This window comes from Gobius niger, assembly GCF_951799975.1.
Source record: "Gobius niger genome assembly, chromosome: 20".
Lineage (NCBI taxonomy): Eukaryota > Metazoa > Chordata > Actinopteri > Gobiiformes > Gobiidae > Gobius > Gobius niger.
Window position 1 is genome coordinate 22326949 of NC_136871.1, and position 21202 is coordinate 22348150.

The 21202-nt window shown below is 40.3% G+C and overlaps 3 protein-coding genes across 3 annotated transcripts; 1 reads left to right on the forward strand and 2 right to left on the reverse strand.

Annotated features, from left to right (window-relative positions):
* Positions 1–11285, reverse strand: rereb (arginine-glutamic acid dipeptide (RE) repeats b). The gene is made up of 17 exons (XM_079578165.1): positions 10988–11285; positions 10103–10151; positions 9861–9985; positions 9173–9272; positions 8968–9066; positions 8805–8885; positions 8545–8698; positions 8393–8479; positions 8100–8293; positions 7803–7940; positions 4392–4502; positions 3209–4293; positions 2286–2490; positions 1514–2204; positions 1286–1426; positions 1035–1209; positions 1–949 (listed from the first exon to the last, which is right to left on the reverse strand). The coding sequence occupies exons 1-17, from the start codon at positions 11011–11013 to the stop codon at positions 916–918; spliced, it is 3495 nt and encodes a 1164-aa protein (XP_079434291.1). The 5' UTR covers positions 11014–11285; the 3' UTR covers positions 1–915.
* A 315-nt stretch (positions 11286–11600) lies between these two features.
* On the reverse strand, positions 11601–16355 carry eno1b (enolase 1b, (alpha)). The gene is made up of 11 exons (XM_079578985.1): positions 16262–16355; positions 16065–16160; positions 15648–15706; positions 15492–15561; positions 15178–15311; positions 14868–15090; positions 14149–14346; positions 12605–12806; positions 12357–12465; positions 12220–12278; positions 11601–11737 (listed from the first exon to the last, which is right to left on the reverse strand). Exons 1-11 carry the CDS (start codon positions 16344–16346, stop codon positions 11671–11673), a joined length of 1302 nt encoding a protein of 433 aa, XP_079435111.1. The 5' UTR covers positions 16347–16355; the 3' UTR covers positions 11601–11670.
* A 3335-nt stretch (positions 16356–19690) lies between these two features.
* On the forward strand, positions 19691–20825 carry ppil1 (peptidylprolyl isomerase (cyclophilin)-like 1). Its single transcript, XM_079579010.1, has 4 exons — positions 19691–19836; positions 20009–20163; positions 20258–20326; positions 20555–20825. The coding sequence occupies exons 1-4, from the start codon at positions 19781–19783 to the stop codon at positions 20773–20775; spliced, it is 501 nt and encodes a 166-aa protein (XP_079435136.1). The 5' UTR covers positions 19691–19780; the 3' UTR covers positions 20776–20825.
* The last annotated feature ends 377 nt before the right edge of the window (positions 20826–21202 follow it).

Consider the following 21202-nt stretch of genomic DNA (forward strand, 5'->3'; position numbering starts at 1 on the left):
AGAGGTATTTATTGAAATAAATATGTAATGGATACAATTTATATTATGTCCCATAAATATTGTCTTGGCAGTTGTTTAAAATTTTCATTAAAACACCAAAAGTTATTTATTTTTTTCTATTAAAACGTTTTTTTGTGTGTCAATTCTGGTATTGGCTTCAAAATAACTTTCCTGTGATCAATTAGTTCTTCCGTCAGCTTATTAATACTTTGAAGTGAAATAGCTTATACTTTAGTTGTAACGTGCTGACTCAAGGGATCAAGTGTCTCCTATATCAATAGTACTCATTCATCTAAACCATGTGAACATGTAATATTTACACTCAGAAACAAAGGATAAAAGCTCGGTTATAGTGTGAAAAGATAAATATATATGTATAAAACTTCAGGATTGAGACAAATATTTAGCAGATTTTGTAAAACCAACTTAGACTATGCTTTCTAAACAATGCAACTTGCTAATCTAATTTAGTGGAAACAGACTGAATCATGCTAGGTCCATTACAATCATCCAAACACTGATTTAAATGCCATTAACACAATTGAAATAAATTTAAACCATAGATATCTAAAGTTACCCCCAAAGTCGGACTGTTTTCATATCCTTTACTAAATATCATTATTCTTGTCTAAGTAGGAAACTGTGAAATTAGTCAATTTTTGATTTAGAATTAAATATGTTCAATGATTTGATAAAACTAGTACAAACAGTTGATATGAAAATCTCTGACAGACTTTGACAGTCCCATTAAGTGCTAAACGAGGAATGCACATAACAATACACTAAATTTTTTCATCTAAAATATATTAAAAGCAGATATTAACAAACATCCATTATTCTTATACAGTCTTATTGGGTACACAGTATTTGTTTGGGCTTATAGGTTCAGGTTCATGAGCATGCACCACCTAACAGTTATGATGGCTTGTCACCTTCTTTCTTCAGACGGCTTCATAAATGAATAAAGAATATACGTTATTACGAGTTAAAACACTGACTGTAAAGTTTATTCATTATCAATACAAGTAAGTTACCTGTAATAATCTTCCTGACTAGGTATAGGTCCACCGTGGAGGTGGTGCCCATGCAGCCATTGCTGCTCCATAGCCATCCGCTGCAGCTCTGCTGACTGGGCATGCATGGCCTGGAGCTGGTGGGCGGCAGACATCTGAGGGATTGGTCCCTGCAGCTCTCTTGGATATGCAGGTCCTGAAAAAAATAACATTTACTAAACAAAATGGCAAGTGCAAAACATAATGCAGAGTGGGCTGGAAAAACTACTGACCAAATAATGGGTGCCTCAGCATCTCATGATCATGAGGCAGGTCACTGAGCAGAGGGTTTGGGATTGGTCCTCCTGGGAAAGGAAATCTAGCTAGACGTGGTCCTGTCGCCATAGGATCCACAAGAGGATGGGGACTGGAACCTAAAAAACAATGATAAAACACTCAATTCAGCTTGACTGCTGACTGTGGACACACTATCAACACACTATCCGTCAGTGGAGGCAGACCTTGGCCGAGGGGGTCCTGTTGGTGCAGGTGGAGGTGAGAGTGAATGTGGGAGTGCTGGTGGTGATGCGGCGTCACGTTGAGCATCTGAAGCCTGGCCGCTGGGTCAGTGGCCACTGAGGCCATTCTCTCAGCATGTAGACGCTCCGCAGTTAGCCGCTCGGCGTAGCTCAGCTCTGGCCGCAGCTGTGGTCCCGCCAGCGCCATCCGCTCTCGCTCCAAAAGTCCAGGATGAAAGGGTGCAAAGGGGTGAGGAGGCCCTGGAATATGCGGGAGAGCCAGTGCACCATGTCTGACAAAATGCTCCATGGGATTAGCAGAGGGGTGGAGTGTCTCCAGCTCTGGGGCTTTTACTTCATATCCTGGCTTCATCCTCTCGCGCAGCTCTCTCTCTCTCAGATTTCGGAGCTCACGCTCCCTTAGATTGGGATCAGTACTGTACAGGCCTGACATGTGGTAGGCCAGCAGAGGGTCTCCAGGGCTCAGCGATACATAGAAAGGGTGATTTCGGTTTGTGGGAGACATCACGTGTGGCCGAGCATATTCACTGAGTGTGCGCAGAGCAGGAGTGTCAGGACCAATGTATGGAGGCACTGCAGCTACAGTGGTGGGAGGCTGCTCAAAGGAAGGCCGTCCATGGGGAGTGATCTGAGCTTCACTCATCCGGCTGTCATGAGATGTACTGGAGGCTTTCTGCATGCAAACAGAAAGTATACCACTGTTACATGCATTATTAGTCGTATTTGAACACATTTAAAATATTCTACAACTCACAGCACTCCTGTCAGCATCTCTTTCTCTCTCCCTCTCTCTCTCCTTCTCTCGCTCGCGCTCTTGTCGAGCGTTGAGCTCTGCCTCTCTTCTTGACCTCTCTACAGCTTCCTCCCTCTTCTTGGCCAACTTCGATGATGACAGTGGAGTGAAGAAGAAGTCTGTCCTGGCACAGGAATTATATCCACGATCCAGGTGTTTAATGAATCTGTAAAAACAAAGAAACAATGGGAACATACTTATAAAATATGACTTTATTGCCCTGGTTACTTTTAAATGTCCAGGAAAGATCCATTGAGATTAAGAAAATCTCTTTTACAATGATGTCCTGAAACATCTGTAGAGCCTGTATTCTTTTGTTTCATGCCGCGTAGGTAGCCTGGGTTTGTGAAATATTCTCCTACTGATTCAAACGTCAGTGGTTCAAACCCAGCTCCGTCAATGCATACCATTAATGTGTTCTTGGGCAGACACTTCACTTCTTGTCTCCAGTGTTTGCATGCACTGATGAATGCATTTTATCAGAGGTTCTCAAACTGTGGTATGTGCACCACTCGTGGTACCTAGGCTTCTTTAGGTGGTACTCTAGGTCATCTGCAATTTTAGACTTTATTCATTTTAATCAGAGATAATTGGATTACTAAAGCATGAATGAAACTTAAGTTTGGTGTTGTTCTGGGTTAGCTATGGCTATTTCCAATGGACATAATTTAGTACATTTTAGGGTCTTTATCATTTTCAGATCCTTTTTAGACTGCTTTACACCTAACTCAATCTTGATCTACGCCTGTTGGGACTTAGAAGGCCTAATATTTTATTTGGCGGCACTATGTGACCATTTACTATTTGCATGTCAAAAATAAACATGTTTATCAGTTTTTACAGTGAAATATCATATACTGCTAAGAGTCTCTAAACAGTCATACCTGGCTGACTGGCTGGCATGGCTGGCCATGTTCACCACAGTTGGTTCTGGAGAGGGGCTTCTGGGGGGAGGAGGGGGGCTCTCTGGCTCCTCCATTTCATCCATTGGCTCCTCTTTCACCTGTACTTGAGAGTTTGTGGGACATGAGGGCCGCAGTGGAGGGAGGGGGGACTGAAGGCTCTGGATGGGGACGATGGCAGACGCAGAAACAGATGTGATAGTGCTAGAAGCTGCGGGTAGATGAGAAGCACCCATGCTTTTGGCAGAGAGATTCTGCACCTGAGAGATGACTGGCAGCTGGGTGGACACAGGCTGTGGCATCATCTGCAGTGGAGGAGGAGCTGCCCCTGGAGGGTGCTGGTTAGGCAGAGAGCTGAGTGGCTTCAGGGCAGGAGGAGGAGGCAGGTTGGCAGGCATCTGTGGGTATGACGCAGCAGGTGGATGTGGCACCTGTTTATGTGAAGGAGGGATGGGTGTGGTGGGAGGGGGCTTGATCTGTGGTCCTTGTAAAGGACTCGGGGGCATCTGTGGTTCTCTGTAGAAGATTGGTGCTCTCTGGGATGGCTGTGGTGGCGGCTGGGGCTGTGTGCTCCCACTGTTAACAACAGATGGGACCTGGAATGGTGCAGAGAGGGGAGTGTCCGGCCCTGGACCAGTCGCCGACACTGGGTGTGGAGCAGGCTGTGGATGACTGTTGGAGGCAGTGGCAGTTTGACTTATGCTAGCCTGGGTGGGTTCTGGGGATGGAGACGGAGGGGTGTGAGAGTCAGTGGAGGGGCTTCTTTGAGGAGGGGGAGGAATGACGGCAGAACCCTGAAACGGGACAGGTTGTGAAGCTGATGCCTCGCTCAAAGGAGCAGCAGAAGAGGCAGCTGCTGGCTCTGACTGAGCGCCATTGGGCTGAGCAGAGGAGTCGGAATCGCTCTCGTTGCCCTGTTGAGGGCTGGGAATGCTGGGAGATGAGCTGCGGTTGTCCTGATCAATATCTTTGGTGTCACTGCTGCCATCATCTTGAGCACTGCGGCTTTCTGAGGAACTTTCCTCTTCAACTTCAGCCTCTCCCTCTGACCGGGAGCCCTGAGGATCCTGAAGGAAAAAAAACATGTTCATTACTGTAGCATGTGTTCTTTATTACAATAATCATTGTTTCTATATATATATAAATAAATCATAAATCATCCTACCTGAGTCTTTGGCCTTTTAGCTGTTGTTTTTTCAGACTCGTCAGGTTCCATAGCAGGACTCTCCCGAACTCTTTTGGTCGACTTTGATGATACAACCTCCTCCTTTATTTTCTAAATAAATATACATAATCTTTTACTATCTTCACACATCATATCCTTATCTTTACACAAGCTACATGCACTATAACAACATAATTATCAAATTAAAGCCGCAAGCGGTGATGGAGGCCCTCGCCCTTTTGGGCAACTCCCTACGACAAGACCGCCCCTGTGTCGCTCATGCCCACAGCTCGCAGCCACCCAGCATTGCGACTGCCCAGACTCGTATCCTCCGGCCTTGCTGACTCTTCAGCGAGACAGTCTCGCTGGACACATCAAATTGGATGATCGTTTTAGCCCCATGTTCCTAAATGATAACCAAGTTAGAGCTCATTCCATCTAAAATCATGAAATGAGTTTGTCAAAAATATCTGAAATATCAAAAAGGTGCAGTCACTCCATTGGAAAATAATGGGATATACTATGATCTTGGACTCGCAACCCTGTACATGCTACAGTAAAGGTCTGATTGGCCTTTATGATCAGCAACGCAAACTGAAACTGATTAAATCTCATCCAGTTTAACAGTGATAAAATTTCCAACTCAATCTGACATGGCACATGCAAATTATAAAGGAAAATATACAATTGAGACATTTACACTGGCGACACCCACATCTTATTTCAAATATGTGATTGTAAAAAAAGATTTGCTTGTTTCATTGTGTACAACATACCTGCAACGTTTCTTATAAATCGCTCAAATTGCAATTTTCAAAATATAGCTAGGTGGCGCTGTACTGTGCGGAAGTGGACCTGCTAATGAGTGTGTTCTGTTCAATTTGGGGTAGTGCATTAGTGACTCAAATATGAGCTTGTAATGTAGATGCATGTTCGAATTATACAGGAAAATATACCATTAGAGAGACATTTGCGTAGGCCACGCCTACATCTTATAAATTTATGATTTGGCTGTAACATATTTTTTGGTTTGTTTTATTGTCTAAAATATACCTGCAACGTTTCATGCAAATGGTCCAAACTGCAGTTTTCAAAGCATAGAAAGGTAGCGCTGTACTGTGGTGATCTGTTAAAGGAATAGGCCACCGTTTTTACATACTAAGATATGTTCTTAGCTCACTTTAGTCGAGTTAATATATCCCCGTCTGGTCTTTGTCCGCGCGCTCTGTCACGCAAACGGAGCACATACGCAGCCTCTCCCACATGTCACATAGCTCCGAAAAAGCTCACGATAGAAGCTACCAAGCTCTTCCACGTGTTCCCTATTTAAATAAAGTTACGTGAAGTGTTTTCATGCGAAGTATATTTACCCAGAAATGTAGCATGTCGATTTTATAAGCAAATAAAAAGGGGGACTATATTGTGAGGCGTAATGATACGAGGAGCACAGCGTCCGCGTAGTAACTCCTAAAGACTTCCCCCGCTCACTTCCGTCAATAACCTTTAGGAGTTACTGCGCGGACGTTTTACTCCTCGTATCATTACGCCTCACAATATAGTCCCCCTTTTTATTTGCTTATAAAATCGACATGCTACATTTCTGGGTAAATATACTTCGCATGAAAACACTTCACGTAACTTTATTTAAATAGGGAACACGTGGAAGAGCTTGGTAGCTTCTATCGTGAGCTTTTTCGGAGCTATGTGACATGTGGGAGAGGCTGCGTATGTGCTCCGTTTGCGTGACAGAGCGCGCGGACAAAGACCAGACGGGGATATATTAACTCGACTAAAGTGAGCTAAGAACATATCTTAGCATGTAAAAACGGTGGCCTATTCCTTTAAAGGAATAGGCCACCGTTTTTACATACTGAGATATGTTCTTACCTTAGCTTTGACGAGTTCTTTAGGACCTCTCTGGTCTTCCCCTGTGCCTTCTATCACGTAAACACAGCGCAGACGGCGTTAGCATTTAGCCTCTCCCTCTCTCCTCTAAAGCTCCAAAACAGGTCAAGATAGAAGCTACCAAGCTCTTCCACGTTTTCCCTATTTAAATATGGTTACGTGAAGTGTTGGCATCCGCACAGTAAAGTGAAGATTACTGCGCGGATTTCGAACTACTCCTGGTATTATTACGCCTTACAATATAGTTCCCCCTTTTATCCGCTTAGAAAATCCTCATTGTTTAATTTTGCGTAATTATACTTTGTAGTGTAACACTTCACGTAACCATATTTAAATAGGGAAAACGTGGAAGAGCTTGGTAGCTTCTATCTTGACCTGTTTTGGAGCTATAGTGGAGAGGGGGAGAGGCTAAATGCTAACGCCGTCTGCGCTGTGTTTACGTGATTAAAGGCACAGGGGAAGACCAGACAGGTCCTAAAGAAAAAGCTAAGGTAAGAACATATCTCAGTATGTAAAAACGGTGGGCTATTCCTTTAATGAGTGTGAGCTCAACATTTCAATGCTTGTTTGAATTATAAATGATAATGTGCCAGGTCTGAGGAATTTACCTTGGCCACGCCCACATCTTATAAAAATATATGACTGTAGTATACTTTTTTGTTTGATAAAGTGTTAAGAAATAACTGGCAAAGTTGAATAAAAATTATCTAAACTACAGTTTTCAAGATATAGGTGCTATCCTGAGATGTGGCTATCTATTCTGTTCTGTTCCATTTAAGATACTGCATAGTGACTTAAATTTGTGCTCTGTCAGCTGTTACCGGTGGGTGTGAGCTGTCCTCAAAAATACAAGAAATCTACGCGTTCTTCGCCGAGCTATGAGGAGACCGTTGAAAATTTACATAAATCAAGATTGAATATTGAATTTCAATATGTCTCGATCAGGGGTCTGCTACCTTAAACATCCAAAGAGCCATTTAGGACAATTTCACCACCAAATGAAACTCTCAAAGAACCGCAATAGTTTTTTTGTTCAAACGACTGAACAAATCTATTTAGGAAAATACAGACAAATTCACCATATTTATTAAAATAAAATTATGGTTGGTTTTTTATGTAATACCTATTTGGGGGTCCATAGGAAACAAATCACATGCCACTTTCAGCATTCTGTTGCATTTTAGATGTAATATGTTTAGCTGCTTGTCCTGAATCCACTTTGAGGGGACGCTGTCGAGCCATTTGGTCAATTTTCATAAATTCTTGGGCACCCGAATGGCCAAACCTAATGATTTTTCACCGATGTTTGGTGGGTCAAAAATGCGATCGTTGACGGAGATAAAGTAATAATAAACTACTACGTCTGACTCGGGCCTAACTAATATAAAACACATCCACATACTTACTTACCACATACTTAATCATTTGAACAACCTAGTCAATCTTTTGCACGCTAGAGTTAAAAGAAAATGAAGCTTGCACGGGGAAGTATGTAATCTTTTTTACCTTGTTTGCCCTCTTTGTGGAATCGGTTTTATTGTCTGCAGCAGATGCTCTTGTAGCACACCCAGAATGACTGTTACGATCCTCATTAGTGGGGGAACCAGTGATTCTCCTGTGGCCACTTCGTAAAGATGACAATTGCTGAAAAATGAAAATGAAACTACAATCAACAACTAAAAATACTTGAAGAATAAAATACTTGAGTATAGCTAAGCAATCAACAGCATTAAAATTCATGTTTAGGCTAGTGTCTGATACATCCTTATACATGTTTAGTACAGGCAGAGGCCTCAGGCTTACAGGTGCTCTGCTTCGCCGTGTCCTCATGCCATGCTTGCTGTTCACCTCTTCTTCCTCCTTAACAGGTTTGAACATGTACAGGGAGCCGCCTGATTTTTGAGATGGTGGAAGGCAGCCATGTTTGTTTTCATATGTGCGACAGCGTGTGCACAACACAGGGTTGTTCTTGCCCCCTTGGTGCCAATCCTTAGAGTCTGATGGAAGAATTAGTAGGAAAAAAGTTAATAATACAACTTTGTGTAATGGGACATTAACTGAAGGCAGTTCTATCTTGAGTGAACAAGAAAACATACTTGTTGTTCCACAGTGACTGCAGCTCTTCACATCTTGCTCGCTGTCTTCACTATCAAGGTCATCCTCACTGGCTGAACTCGCATCATCTACAAATAAATGTATTTGTTTAAATCAAATGTCAAACAACTATGCAAAATGATTTATGACTAACTTGAATAATTCTGTGAAGGCGCATTCGAAGAAGCTGCAGCAGAGCGTGTTTTGGCTTTTCGTGTGGATGGCTGGCGACGCTGCTGTCGATAGGCTCTCGTTCCAGCAGCCTCCGGAGTCTTTTTCCAGTGATAGTAAAAAGTGATCAGCTCACCCTGGTTATAACAACATTATACTTTATATTGGAGTTTAAGGAAACAACATAATATAGTATTATTCGTTTTCCAAAACATTTCTGCATATAAAACTGTAGATAATTACTGTTTTCTTGCTGGGCAGAAAGTCTTTCCGAATGCGGAAGAAATTTTTTCCATATTGTCTGAGGCCTTTAATAAAACGTTTCTGAAAAGAAAGGAAGAATAATGAAAAATCATCTTTTTTCAGGAGTTTTATTGATGCATTTACTACATAATAAGAAACCTACCACATCATCCTCTGACCAGCATTTTTCTATGAGTTTTGGTAGAGGCTTTTTCACAAGACGTTGTAGGGCTTTTGCAGCATCATAATGGCTTGCATGAAGCTATAAGAGATATTATTATTATACTATTTGCAGTACTTATTATACTATTGCAGCATTTGTTTTGTAACAAATAAATAATATTAAGAAGATATTTTACATGCCTTACCATGTTCAATGCATTAAGAGTGGTATCGTCACGAGAGGCTGCTAAACACCCATCCTCAGTGGATCCACCATCACACATTCCTGCAAATGCTGCCATGCTCCTGATGTATGTGTGGAAAAAAGAATTTAGACAAGGACATGACCAATTAAATACGTGAAAAGGGTTTTACAGTATAAAGTAATACACACAGTGAAGTACAGGGCCGGCCCTGTACTAGGGCGTCATCCGTGGAGAGGGTGCGAAAATGCGCTTTAATTTTTGAACCCCATGCTCCAGCCATCTACAACATCGACAACTTTCTGACATGGAACCGATTTAAGTCATTGAGACTTGCGTTCTTTTGTGTTGGAAACTAGAAATTTCAAGCTTTCAAACTCCCTGGTCCTTCTACGTCTCCGGGAGCCGCGTAACATCACGCGGAGAATTCAAACCAATATAACTGTTGTGTGTACGTTTCATGAAGCGCATGTTATGATTTTTTTTATGAATATATAATCATAATATAATATGACAATGATAATCATAATCATAATAAAATAAAACACAACTAGCCTTTTTCATATCCAAAGTGTGTCTAAAAGGATTCGCAAAAGTTCAATCTTGCCTGAGGCGCCTCTAGGGCTGGCCCTGGGTGAGCACTTGCAAGCTACCCCTCGGTGCACCTTACACTCAGTAAGTACTGTCTCACCTGGCCGCTCGCAGATACATGAGCAGGTCACAGTCATTGACCCCCGGTGTCCACATGAGCTCCTCATTCTCCGTATGAATCTGTAAACCAGACTGTGGTCGTGGTTGCAACTCTGGCAGTTTGGCCTGCAAATGAATATATGTTTGCACAATTAAAAAAAAAAAAAAACTGCAATGGCCCATGCAGTTATTTATAACAGACTGAATGTTTGTATTTTTTAAAGTGATTGCTTGTTTATTCACCTGATGACTAGGTCCCACTCTTATCTCTCCCTGTGTGCTGTTCAGGCTCCTGCAATAGGAATGTTAACATGTAATTGAACAGTGTTTGTGTGTGGGAGTGTCGCTCTTCACTGGATAACGCTGTCACTCTGTTACTATTTGTGCGGTGTCCAGGCGTTTAAATGAGTATATGACCGCGGTGCATCCAGCGTTCCTCCTGTAAACAGTAGTTTCAGCGAGAACATCCCGCCTCCACAACCACCGGGAGCCAATCTCAGCGGTGACCTACGACGTTTCCTTATATTACATGAATGAAACCGGACGCTGGCTACCGCAAATGACTGTCAATCAATCACACTTGAGCCGCTCATTTCTACGGTCACCATTTCAAGAACAGCGTGTGCCGCCCCGTATATTAACAGGTTGCCAGTCGCTCCTACGCACGTTTCTCTGAATCATAATATGCAATTTCATGGCCTTAAACCCATCGGTGTTATCTTTCACAACATGTCGCTGACCTAACCTTGCTAGCTGCTTACAGGCGACCATGTAAATATACAGGTCAAACCCAAAGGCGATCCAGCACTCAGTATTCCCCAGCGCGTTTGGATTAACCCAGTGACGCACAGTTTACTACACAGACGGCTTCACTTCACATTATTTATGAAGAAACAGCAAACAAATTACCACAGAATCCAACCAACAAACCTCGGCTAGCTGCTAACCAGACAGTAACATACCGTAGCGATTTGATTTGGTTAGCTTGTTAGCCAGACACCAACTTCGTGACCACTGACACGCTGATTATTTGACATTAACGCTCTCCAAAGTGCCGTGACAAACCACAAAACATACACAACGCACATCGTCCAGCGAAAACGGCGGGTATTAAGTGGATTAAGTTACCTCCGTGGACTGAACAGGTCGTCCATGTCGAGGGATGTTTGGATGTGGCTTGTTGACACTACGCGGCGCAGTGGGCGATACGCACACAAACTATGCGAATCCCCTATTACATGGCTATTCAAAATGGAGGCGGTGTAGAGCAGGCAGTCAGTCTATTTTCTCAGCGCAGTGACCTCAGCGGCAGCCACAGCCAGCCTTCAAAGTTGCCTGGTGTACATTACTGAGCATGTGCCGAGGATAAGCAGCCACTGGCTCCACTCATCAGCTGCTGCACAGGCATTCATGAATCAAACACCCCGAAGAGAGCGCCCATGGATGCATTATGGAGCACCACGGACACGATTAACCACAATTATGTAAGCTGCTGTGGGGGAAGAGTTAAGCGTTTGTATTGGCGCAATTATACGTGGAGGATATCCGAGAAGAAAAACAAAACAAAAAACATGGTCTCAAGGGAAAAAAAGAAAAAGGCCTAAATAGAGTTATTTCAGACAATCACACAACAGACTGCTTTCTTTTATTTCTTTTTTATTATTATTGACCCATCCAACTTTATAATTTATTCTTACACATCAAGTCAAATGGTTTGATTGTGAAGCTTATTCAACGTTATTACAGAGTAATAGTACAGTATTGTTAGACCTATTTAAATAATACCCTACTCATATAAGATTCTTCAATCTTTACATTAATGGTCTTCTAAAGTTCTTTCCAGCAAAACGGGCTTTGTCTCCCAACTCTTCTTCAATCCTGTAAACATCAATTTAGAATAAATTATATATTTTTTAAAAACAAGACCACTCACTAGGCCTACATGTAGGCCTACATTACTGATGTAGCCCTAGTTACTTGGTATGCACTCGACAGCAATGATTCTCAACTGCTGGATTGGAACCCAAAAGTGGGTTTATGAACCATTTTCAGTGGGTCACGAGCCTATTCCAGAGAAATAATGTTTCCAATATTGTCCATCTGAAACAGCATGACAACACTACCGGGATCTGTTGAGATGAATGTTATTGGGTTGTTTTGATCATTATTTCAGTCTTAAATTCATATCTAATGCTTCTTCAAGAATACAATATTTTATACAATAAATGACAAAGTACAGTTTTATTTGGTCACGGCTGCTAGGGTAATATTGGGTCCCGAAACCATATCACTTGAGAACCACTGCTCTGCAGTATAGCTACGTTATAGTAATCTGATATATGTAATTCATTAACACTTACCGAAGAATCTGGTTATACTTTGCCAATCGCTCAGAGCGACAAGGGGCACCAGTCTTGATCTGAAATGATTAATCAACAGTCTGCAATATGCCTACTACTCAAAAGGTCAAATGTAATCGTTATATTGTAAGACCTACCTGTCCAGTGCACAATCCAACCACTAAATCTGCAATGAAAGTGTCTTCAGTTTCTCCAGAGCGATGGCTGACCATCACGCCCCATCCACTCTCCTGGGCCATCCTGCATCTACAAAGGACCAAAGGCAATGGCACAGTAAGAAGTATTGTGTGATGCAACATCAGTAATGAAAGTTTTAAAATTGACACTGAATTGCATGTTGTTTCTCTAAAAGTATGTCTTTCCTATTATTATATTAAAAACATACGCCGTCATGGACTCAGTGACGGTGCCAATCTGGTTGACTTTAAGCAGAAGGCAGTTGCAGGCCGTCTCCTCCACAGCTTTACAAATGCGAGAGGGGTTGGTGACTGTGAGGTCATCTCCTACCACCTGAATGTCAGTGCTGCCTGTGAAGTTAGTCCAGGCTGCCCAGTCATCCTGATCAAAAGGATCCTCAATGGACACCACTGTCACCAGCCAAAACAGATGGGTAAAGAGGTTCAGTGTACAAGCAAAAGTTTTATATATTGTACAAAATACACATCTGTTCACTATTACTGCTATTTGTTGCTATTGTAGGCTAACCTACATAGTACATACCTAACCCACCTAACATAATTGACCTTTTGCAAGAGCCTCGTCCCCTTAGCCAAGTGCACATAAGTGACTCTTTTTTAGTGCAATACCAGCGCCATGTTATCCAGATTGAGGCAAAATGAGTGGCAATGTGCAGTGGATGAATATATTTCAAATATATTCCTCGAAGGGGACACTACAGACTTTTGGTTCTAAAGCACTTGAGGAAATGTGAAAATAATATCCCTGGAGTTGGCTTTACCCAAATCTAAAAGCTTCTTGAAAAAAACGTCAAAATAGCAATGAAAACAAGGATGAAAACACAACAAAAATGTGACAAAAGAGCATCAAATTACATGACGGAACAAAATGAAAAAGTGGCAAAAAAGTGATGAAAACATGACGAAAACACCAGAAAAGAAAGAAAACAACAACAAAGCAACAAAAGCGTGGCAAAAGTGTGCCTGAAAAGTGGGATGAAAACACAACAAAAATGCTTAAAAATGCGCCAACAACCTGACACAAGAAGTTACTATCCATTTTCTTTCAAAAGGGGAATTACACTGTTAAATTCTCTTCTTGTGGTAGTCCAGTACGGATGAGCTGCTGGCTGTGGAGGAGAGAGAGGCTGCAATGGCTTTGTCTCCCCCGTGCGGGTGTGGCTCAGCGAAGTAAAAGTTCTTATTCTCAAGCTTAGACATAAAATTACTTAAAACCTGAAATATCAAGGCTCTGCTAAGAGTAACTAAATGCATCCCGTAGCACTTAAAAAGTAAACATGCCAGATTTTCCAGTGGCAGAAACAGCTTTTTTGTAACAAAAGCAATGGCAGACCATGAAACTCTTGGCAAACAACATGATGGATCGGTGGTTTGCTGGGGGTGTTTTTTAAGCGTGTTTATCGGCTTTGAACTTTGAGAGACGGGTCCCGCGACATTGCTTTCATTGGGGAATATCAAGGGACTGTCTGTTAGCAATGATGCTCAGAGGTATGATTAGACAATGACCATTTTGGGGTGGGGTTTTATGAAAGGCCAATTGCTGCATGCTTTTTATTTTTTTCCTATCAAGAATAATAAGAAACACAACACTACAGCCAAGCTTTGAATCATCCCAGAAATTGTTCTGTAAAAACACTATTTGTAGCATGTATTCCCGTCGCTTATTTTTCACAAGCACTGAATGTATATTCTCTGTTATGTTAACTAATTAGTAATAAACATATGAATATACCTGGATAATCTTTCACAAAGCTCTTGTATAGATCACCAAGCTCATTGGGAGTGATGTGGCGACTTGGATCGTCCGGAGATTTGAAGTCCAAGTCGTACTTTCCATTCCTGAAAAACTCAGACGCTGCCACATCCATGCCGATCACCACCTTGTCTGTGTACCCCGCTTTGGCTATGGCCTCCTTTATCAACTCCAGAGCTAAGGATCAAAAACACAGAAGAATAAAGACAGCTTTGAAATAGTGAAGATAGAAATCAGTGATCTAATCTTTTTAAAGGGACCAGATGGAAGTGGTCATTTTTTTTACTCGCTACTGCTACCTCAGGTCTTGTGTAACTGCAGTCCTTAAGCTCATGCAAAACGGTGGAGATAGATGGTAATTCCCAAACTTTTTGAGTGGCAGTGCAGGATTTTAGCAGCAGTTGTAGCTCCTGAACCATGTAATTTCATAACTGCCATAGTTTAAAGTTATTTCTTATTAATTGTACATTAGATACAGCTTCTTTTTTTATTGGAAAGTGTTCTTGATACCCGGATTTCTCCATCTTGAGACCAATAAAGTCCTATCTTATCTTATAATTACAAGAATAAGGATAATTTAAATAATAATAATAATAATAAAAATAATAATGATAATTAACAATAATAATAAATCTCGAGCACTTTAGAATGAGAAAATCTAAAAATAGAACAAATGAAAAACAAAAAAGCTTTATTGCCTTCTTTGTTCTCCAGAATATTCGGAGCAAAGCCACCTTCATCACCAACATTGGTTGCATCTTGACCATACTTCTTCTTAATCACATTTTTCAGATTGTGGTACACCTCTGCTCCAATACGCATGGCCTCTTTGAAAGTTGTAGCACCATCGGGCAGAATCATGAATTCCTGCATGGCTAATTTGTTGCCAGCATGCGATCCACCATTGATGACATTGAAAGCCTGGAGAATAAAAGACATTAAAGTGGTAAACTTAAGGTTCTAATGTATTTAATACCATATAGTTACACAGCAACTATAGAGTCTTACAGGCACTGGCAAAATAACTTCTGGGTTCCCTGCCAGGTCAGCGATATGGCGATAGAGAGGGACACCTTTCTCTGCAGCACCAGCCTTGCACACAGCCAACGACACACCGAGAATTGCATTGGCTCCCAGCTTGGCTGATTTACGATAAAAATTTAAATGGTTGGTTCAGTAGTAGTAGTAGTAGTCGTAGTAGTTGTAGTAAGAGTAGTAGTAGTAGTTGTTGTTGTTGTAGTTGTGGAGTATAGTAGCAGTAGCACAACAGTTGAAATATTATTTGTGATAGTAATAATTGGAATGAAGATGAGTCAAGTTACCTTTGTTCTCAGTGCCATCCAAGGCAATCATCATGTGGTCAATGGTCTCTTGATCCACCACAGATACATTCTAGATACAAAGATTAAACAATATTAAGAAGGAAACATCAGATAATTATAAATGCTGATAAATAAAATATCAGAACTGCTCCTTACTTGGCCCACCAGAAGAGGTGCAATTATTGAGTTGATGTTATGTACAGCTTGTGACACTCCTGTGTTGAAAAATAAATATTGATAAAAATCTATGCAAAGCATTATTACTCAGAACTATTCTCGTAATTATGAAGCATGAAAATGAGTACAAACTGCATTAGCCCCGCTGGATCAATGCTACAGGTAAACTAGTCACTTTGCAGTTTACGTACATTCAACATGAGAAAAAGTCATGCATTACTTGACAGGTTAATTCTGGTTGATTGCCTTGAATATTTTCTGGGGCATAGCAATTGTAACGTTGTTACATAATGTTTCATGTGACTGAGAACATGACACAAAAAAACACTGATAAAAAGAGAACAGTCTGTAAAATTTACAGACTGTTTATTATGTTATTAAAAAAGTTACACAAACCCTTTCCAAGATATTGAGACTTGTCATTATCCCTGAGCTCCAAAGCTTCATAAATACCTGTGGAAGCACCACTAGGTACGGCAGCCCTGAACAAACCTGGAGACAGACAGCATTTAAAACTACTAATTACAGGATTATATTAATGGAAAAACCTGCCTGTGCAACAGACAGCCCACACATACTCTACTTTCTCTTACCTCTTTCAGTGTAGAGATCAACCTCAACGGTGGGATTCCCTCGAGAATCGAAGATCTCTCTGGCATGAATCCCCAGAATGGACATGATTTTGACCTTGAAAAATACATTTGAAATTTGACTTTTTATAAAAGTACCTAATGCACACAAATAGCTACATACAACTTACAAATGGAACCTTTATTTCATATAGTAATTTAACATAAAAACATACCTTGAACTGTCTTCCTTGACGCTTACTCAAATACCGACGTAGCTGGAAGCTTAGAGGACTGTTGAAAGACTTGCTGCAGCTCAATTGGATTAGGACTCCTCATCTGATTAATGCCATGGCTCTAGGAAATAGAAATGGCTGCATCTGTCAAAGCAGTGTTAATTTTGCAAATGACTAAATGGTACTATGTTGCAAAGTATTACTAGGCTCCTTTATTGTGTGAAAGTGAAAGATGTAGCCAATAGAACATCTATTTTTGTCTGTATGGGCCTGTCTATGGATAGCCCGCTCAAGCAGGGATTTAATGGCTTCAATGCTAGTTGTCGCCATCTAGGGTCAAGATAGAATAAAGGTAAATACAAAAAAGAGACATAAATAAATAGAACAGTTAACTAGTGCTACCTTAGTAATAAGTACTACCTTAGTAATAAGGTTCTGGTTACCTTGGTAACCATGACAATACTATTGTTTTTTTCCTTGGTTTATTGCTAATATCTCTGTGGACCTATCCACATGAAACAAAAACTGTCCCAAAGTTCAACAAGTTATTTTCACATGAAGGTTTCTAAAAGTTGTATCAAAACGTGGCATGCTATATCACTTTTCATCACTTTATCACTTTATATCACTTTATATCACTTTATACACCTACACAATATGTAAATCCAATCCCGTTGTTGTCGTCTTACCATATTTTACTTCTTTATAGCTTTTTTTTTTTTTTTTTAATCTGAACTCTGTGTTCTATGTTTTATGTTTAATGTTGCACGTCTTCATCGAGAAAAATTCCTAGTCTGTGAACCTGTTTACAAACAATGGCAATAAAAACAATTCTGATATTAGCAGAGCCTACTCAGGCTATACATTTATTAACTTTTTTTTACATTTATTAACATTATTAACTTTTTGAAGAAACTGTACTTATTGCATAATATATCATTCATTACGTTTTACTTCTACTCGAGTAATATTGTAATGAAGACCTGACCTCCTTTACTTTAGTCTTCTTTTTCATTTGTGCCAGTCAGGCCTACTTGTGCCACTGCAAGCATGTTTTATATTATATTGAACGACCCTAATCTCATCTCATCAGGTAATTAGCAGTGATCAGCTGAGATTAGGGTCGTTCAGACTGAAACTCAGGTGTGAGGTGTGATGTAGGTCGTTAGGACTAAAACTACAACTATACAGGTGAGAGTAGCTGTTAATAGAGGGGAGGGACTGAGCCAAGCTAAACTCCTCCCTGTGGTCTTTGTCTGAGCTGCGAGCTGAGCTGAACCTTAGCGCGCTGACGAAGCCTTTTGGATGAGAGGTGAAACACTTCAACGACAGAAGATGACTCAAGAACCTGCATTGTACATGTAGTTTGTGTTTTGTGCGTGTTTTTCTCCAGAAGTATATTTTTTATATATATTTTTATTTCATTTGATTTGGGAATGTTAGGATTTTCACATTTTTTTCTCATAGTTTATCTCACAACTGAAACATAAATCATTTTACTCAAACGGTTACTCAGTACCACACAGTACTCTAGTAACATTACCTCCATATTTTTAAACTTTTATGTGAGTAATTTTTTGGTTCTGTTGCAATGTTCACATATAAACATATAATATATGTTGTGCCCCAATTGTCCCCTCAAGTCAGTAGTTAAAAAAATAAAAAATAATTAGTTAGGGGCAGCATGAAAAGCATCATAAAAATCCCTCAAGTAAACCAAAATTTATAAGAAAACTTTCAAGAATTAATGCATTTTTATTTATTTTTTGTTCAATAAGTTGTACAGATTTCTTAATAAGTTTAAGCTCATTCTTCCAGTGGGTTCCAGTGGGCTTAGTTATAAAGAAGCGGAATTTGTGAATTAAATCCATCCATCCCTCCATTCCATGTGAATAAAATGTTTGGATAAAAGTAATACATTATTTACCCCATCTATCTATAATCTATAATCTATAATCTTTAATAGAAACCGCAATCTCAAGGGAAGGGCCTACAGCCTACAGTTACATCCTCCAAAACACATGACATCTGCGTGTCTTTGTTTAACTTTCTCCTGCAGGTCACCGTGGCTGTGGTTCATTATAGATCCAGTGCTGCGTAATGTCAGAGGCGCAGACAAATGGGTCCTGCACTGTGAACTGAACCGTGAGAGCTGAACACCTAATATTTATCCATACTTATTCCACTGTCTCTTGAATTCTATTCCCTGAGTTTAGCGAACATATTGTGGTTGTAGTTTATAAGAAAGGAGTACGGGTGCATCAAACACTCCAATTGCAGTTTGTTTGAAATTATTTTTAGCATTCATTATGTCCTACACATTTGTAGTGGCCATAGTTTTTGGAATGGGTTGGGAACCACTGGTCTACAGCTGAACTGTGTGACGGGTTGGACATTTCTTTGTAATCACTCATAATCTCAGAATATCAACTGTGGAGACTAGCGAGGCCCGGCCGAAGCTCAGTAATCAATATAATAATGATCAAGTTGACCATTTGTTTAGCTTATTTTCTTGGAGATTTCTCTGTAAAACTGTCTTTCTCCCATAGAGCAGATCCTCGACGAGTAGGGGAAAGCTGCATCCCCGGAGCCGAGACAGAAATACCGTGAAGCGAATCCCCCGTGATAGTGCGCCCTCTCCTGGTAAAGACGGATATACGACGCTAATAGGTCTTGGGAAGATTGATTTGATCAACTCAACGAACGTGAGATTTTAACCGAGTTATTTCATTTTTTGATTTCTTATGAACCAATTTTGAATCGTAGATGCTTCTGTTGTTTGATAAAGCCAACATGACACATTAATGTTGTTTGATAAAGATAAGATGACACATTCATTTTCTGCTTAAGATAGCGTTTATGTTAGTTGCAAATGAGTAAAAACAATAAATAACCCCAATTACATGCTACCCAAAAAATGCAATTGCCAGCTGTAAAAATTAATTTGAAAGAATCTTGGCCAGGACACTCTTGAGATTTTTAATCACGGTGGATTCGCTTTTCACGGTAGATTTGTCTCGGCTCCGGGTCTGCAGCTTGTCCTCGACCTGACAATGACGTCATGATGACGTTCTAGAACGTAAACTAGCGTCGACGCACACTGTACAGTAGGTGGCGGCATGCGCCTAAGCTGTTGGTTGCCACACGCCATTAAACCAAAGAGGAAGAGGAAGAAGAAGAAGAGGAGGAAGAAGAAGAGGAAGAAGTTATATGAACGAATGAAAGCGCTTGTTTGTTGAACTAAACGGCGCGCCTTTTATGAAATAAGTATTATAATATTTAGCAAAAAATACTTGGGGTAGGAGTAATGTCCGGGATTCCTCCAAACTCATGGCAGCCAGCCACTGTTGCGCTGGAGACGACGTAAGTTAAACGTGTAGCACGGCTAGCCGCATGTGTGTGTTATGGAGGTGCGTTGTTGGATTCCAGTTTTTTCATCAATGAAATAAGGCTACGTCTGTAAATGCTTTAAATGTAAACATTTTTTGCTAAAGACTAGCTATGGCTTTTTGTGACAAAGTGCTTTGTTCATCAGGATGGGAACACTCACTGTGGAATTGTATTGGGATCATGCCCCTAATACTTGTAAGAACTTCGCCGAACTGTCCAGGAGAGGCTACTACAATAATACCAAATTTCATCGAATAATCAAAGACTTCATGGTGCAAGGCGGAGACCCAACTGGAACAGGTGAAGCCTATTACTGTGTTTGGCAGTATCACCCCAAACAGGATGAATGTGTCAATTTAAATGTGTCAATTATGTCAATTTGTTGTGGTTCTAGGTCGAGGAGGGGCCTGTATATTTGGCAAACACTTTGAAGATGAACTGCATCCTGAACTCAAATTTACTGGTGAGTTTACTTTCATTTAATCATTTATGTATCAAATCAAATTACATAGTTTATTTTCAATTTATTGTTGTTAACTGTTCAAAACACACCAGTCAGTCTGCTTTTTCTTGATTATAGCTTTACAATGATTGTTATTGATGATGGTGATAATAATATTAATGATGATGATGATTCTGTTGACTATAATTATTGTTATAAATTAATTAATTGTGCGTTTGTATCTTTTAGGTGCTGGTATTCTGGCTATGGCTAATGCAGGTCCACACACTAATGGGAGTCAGTTTTTTCTTAGTTTAGCTCCAACTCAGTGGCTTGATGGGAAGCACACGATTTTTGGCAGAGTGTGTCAGGGTATTTCTGTCCTGAACCGCATTGGCATGGTGGAGACCAACCTCCAGGACAGACCGGCCGATGATATCCAAATAGTTAGAGCAACTGTATCCTCCTAAATGTTTTAGATTTGTCTTTTGTTTTTTAAATAAATTGTTCAATATTTTAATTTTTTTGTGTGACAAGTAGATGCACTTTTGCAGATCTTTTTTTTATTACTCATTCTAACCAAGTAACAGTCTCATAATAAAAAAACATGTTTTCATCTTTGACTTGTTAAACAGCATAGATACATTGAAAATAAAAAACAATAGGTAATATATATAGAACTGAACTGGCCACTGGTGAATATAAATATTCAGCATGCATAGAATTGCTCCACCAAAAACGTTAAAGTGACATGACATTTAAGTGATAGTCTGTTAGCATGTAAGGTTTTTCAGTTTTACAGTTTTAGTGGATTACGTGAAGGCACCTGAGCATGCAATTTGATGTAATGTAAGCAATATATATTTAGGCTTTTTTTTTTAAGTCCATCCCTTTGCG

Excerpts from the sequence above, each read along its gene's own strand:
- rereb (XM_079578165.1), bottom strand. The coding sequence starts at position 11,013 with ATGGACGACCTGTTCAGTCCACGGAG. Across the intron at positions 9,067-9,172 it reads CTCTTAATGCATTGAACATG|CTTCATGCAAGCCATTATGA; the intron begins GTAAGGCATGTA and ends TATCTCTTATAG. Across the intron at positions 2,491-3,208 it reads CATGCCAGCCAGTCAGCCAG|ATTCATTAAACACCTGGATC; the intron begins GTATGACTGTTT and ends TTGTTTTTACAG.
- eno1b (XM_079578985.1), bottom strand. The coding sequence starts at position 16,346 with ATGTCCATTCTGGGGATTCATGCCAGAGAGATCTTCGATTCTCGAGGG. Across the intron at positions 16,161-16,261 it reads TGATCTCTACACTGAAAGAG|GTTTGTTCAGGGCTGCCGTA; the intron begins GTAAGAGAAAGT and ends GTCTGTCTCCAG. Across the intron at positions 12,807-14,148 it reads CTTTGTGAAAGATTATCCAG|TGGTGTCCATTGAGGATCCT; the intron begins GTATATTCATAT and ends GGCTGGTGACAG.
- ppil1 (XM_079579010.1), top strand. The coding sequence starts at position 19,781 with ATGTCCGGGATTCCTCCAAACTCATGGCAGCCAGCCACTGTTGCGCTG. Across the intron at positions 20,164-20,257 it reads CGGAGACCCAACTGGAACAG|GTCGAGGAGGGGCCTGTATA; the intron begins GTGAAGCCTATT and ends TTGTGGTTCTAG. Across the intron at positions 20,327-20,554 it reads TCCTGAACTCAAATTTACTG|GTGCTGGTATTCTGGCTATG; the intron begins GTGAGTTTACTT and ends TGTATCTTTTAG.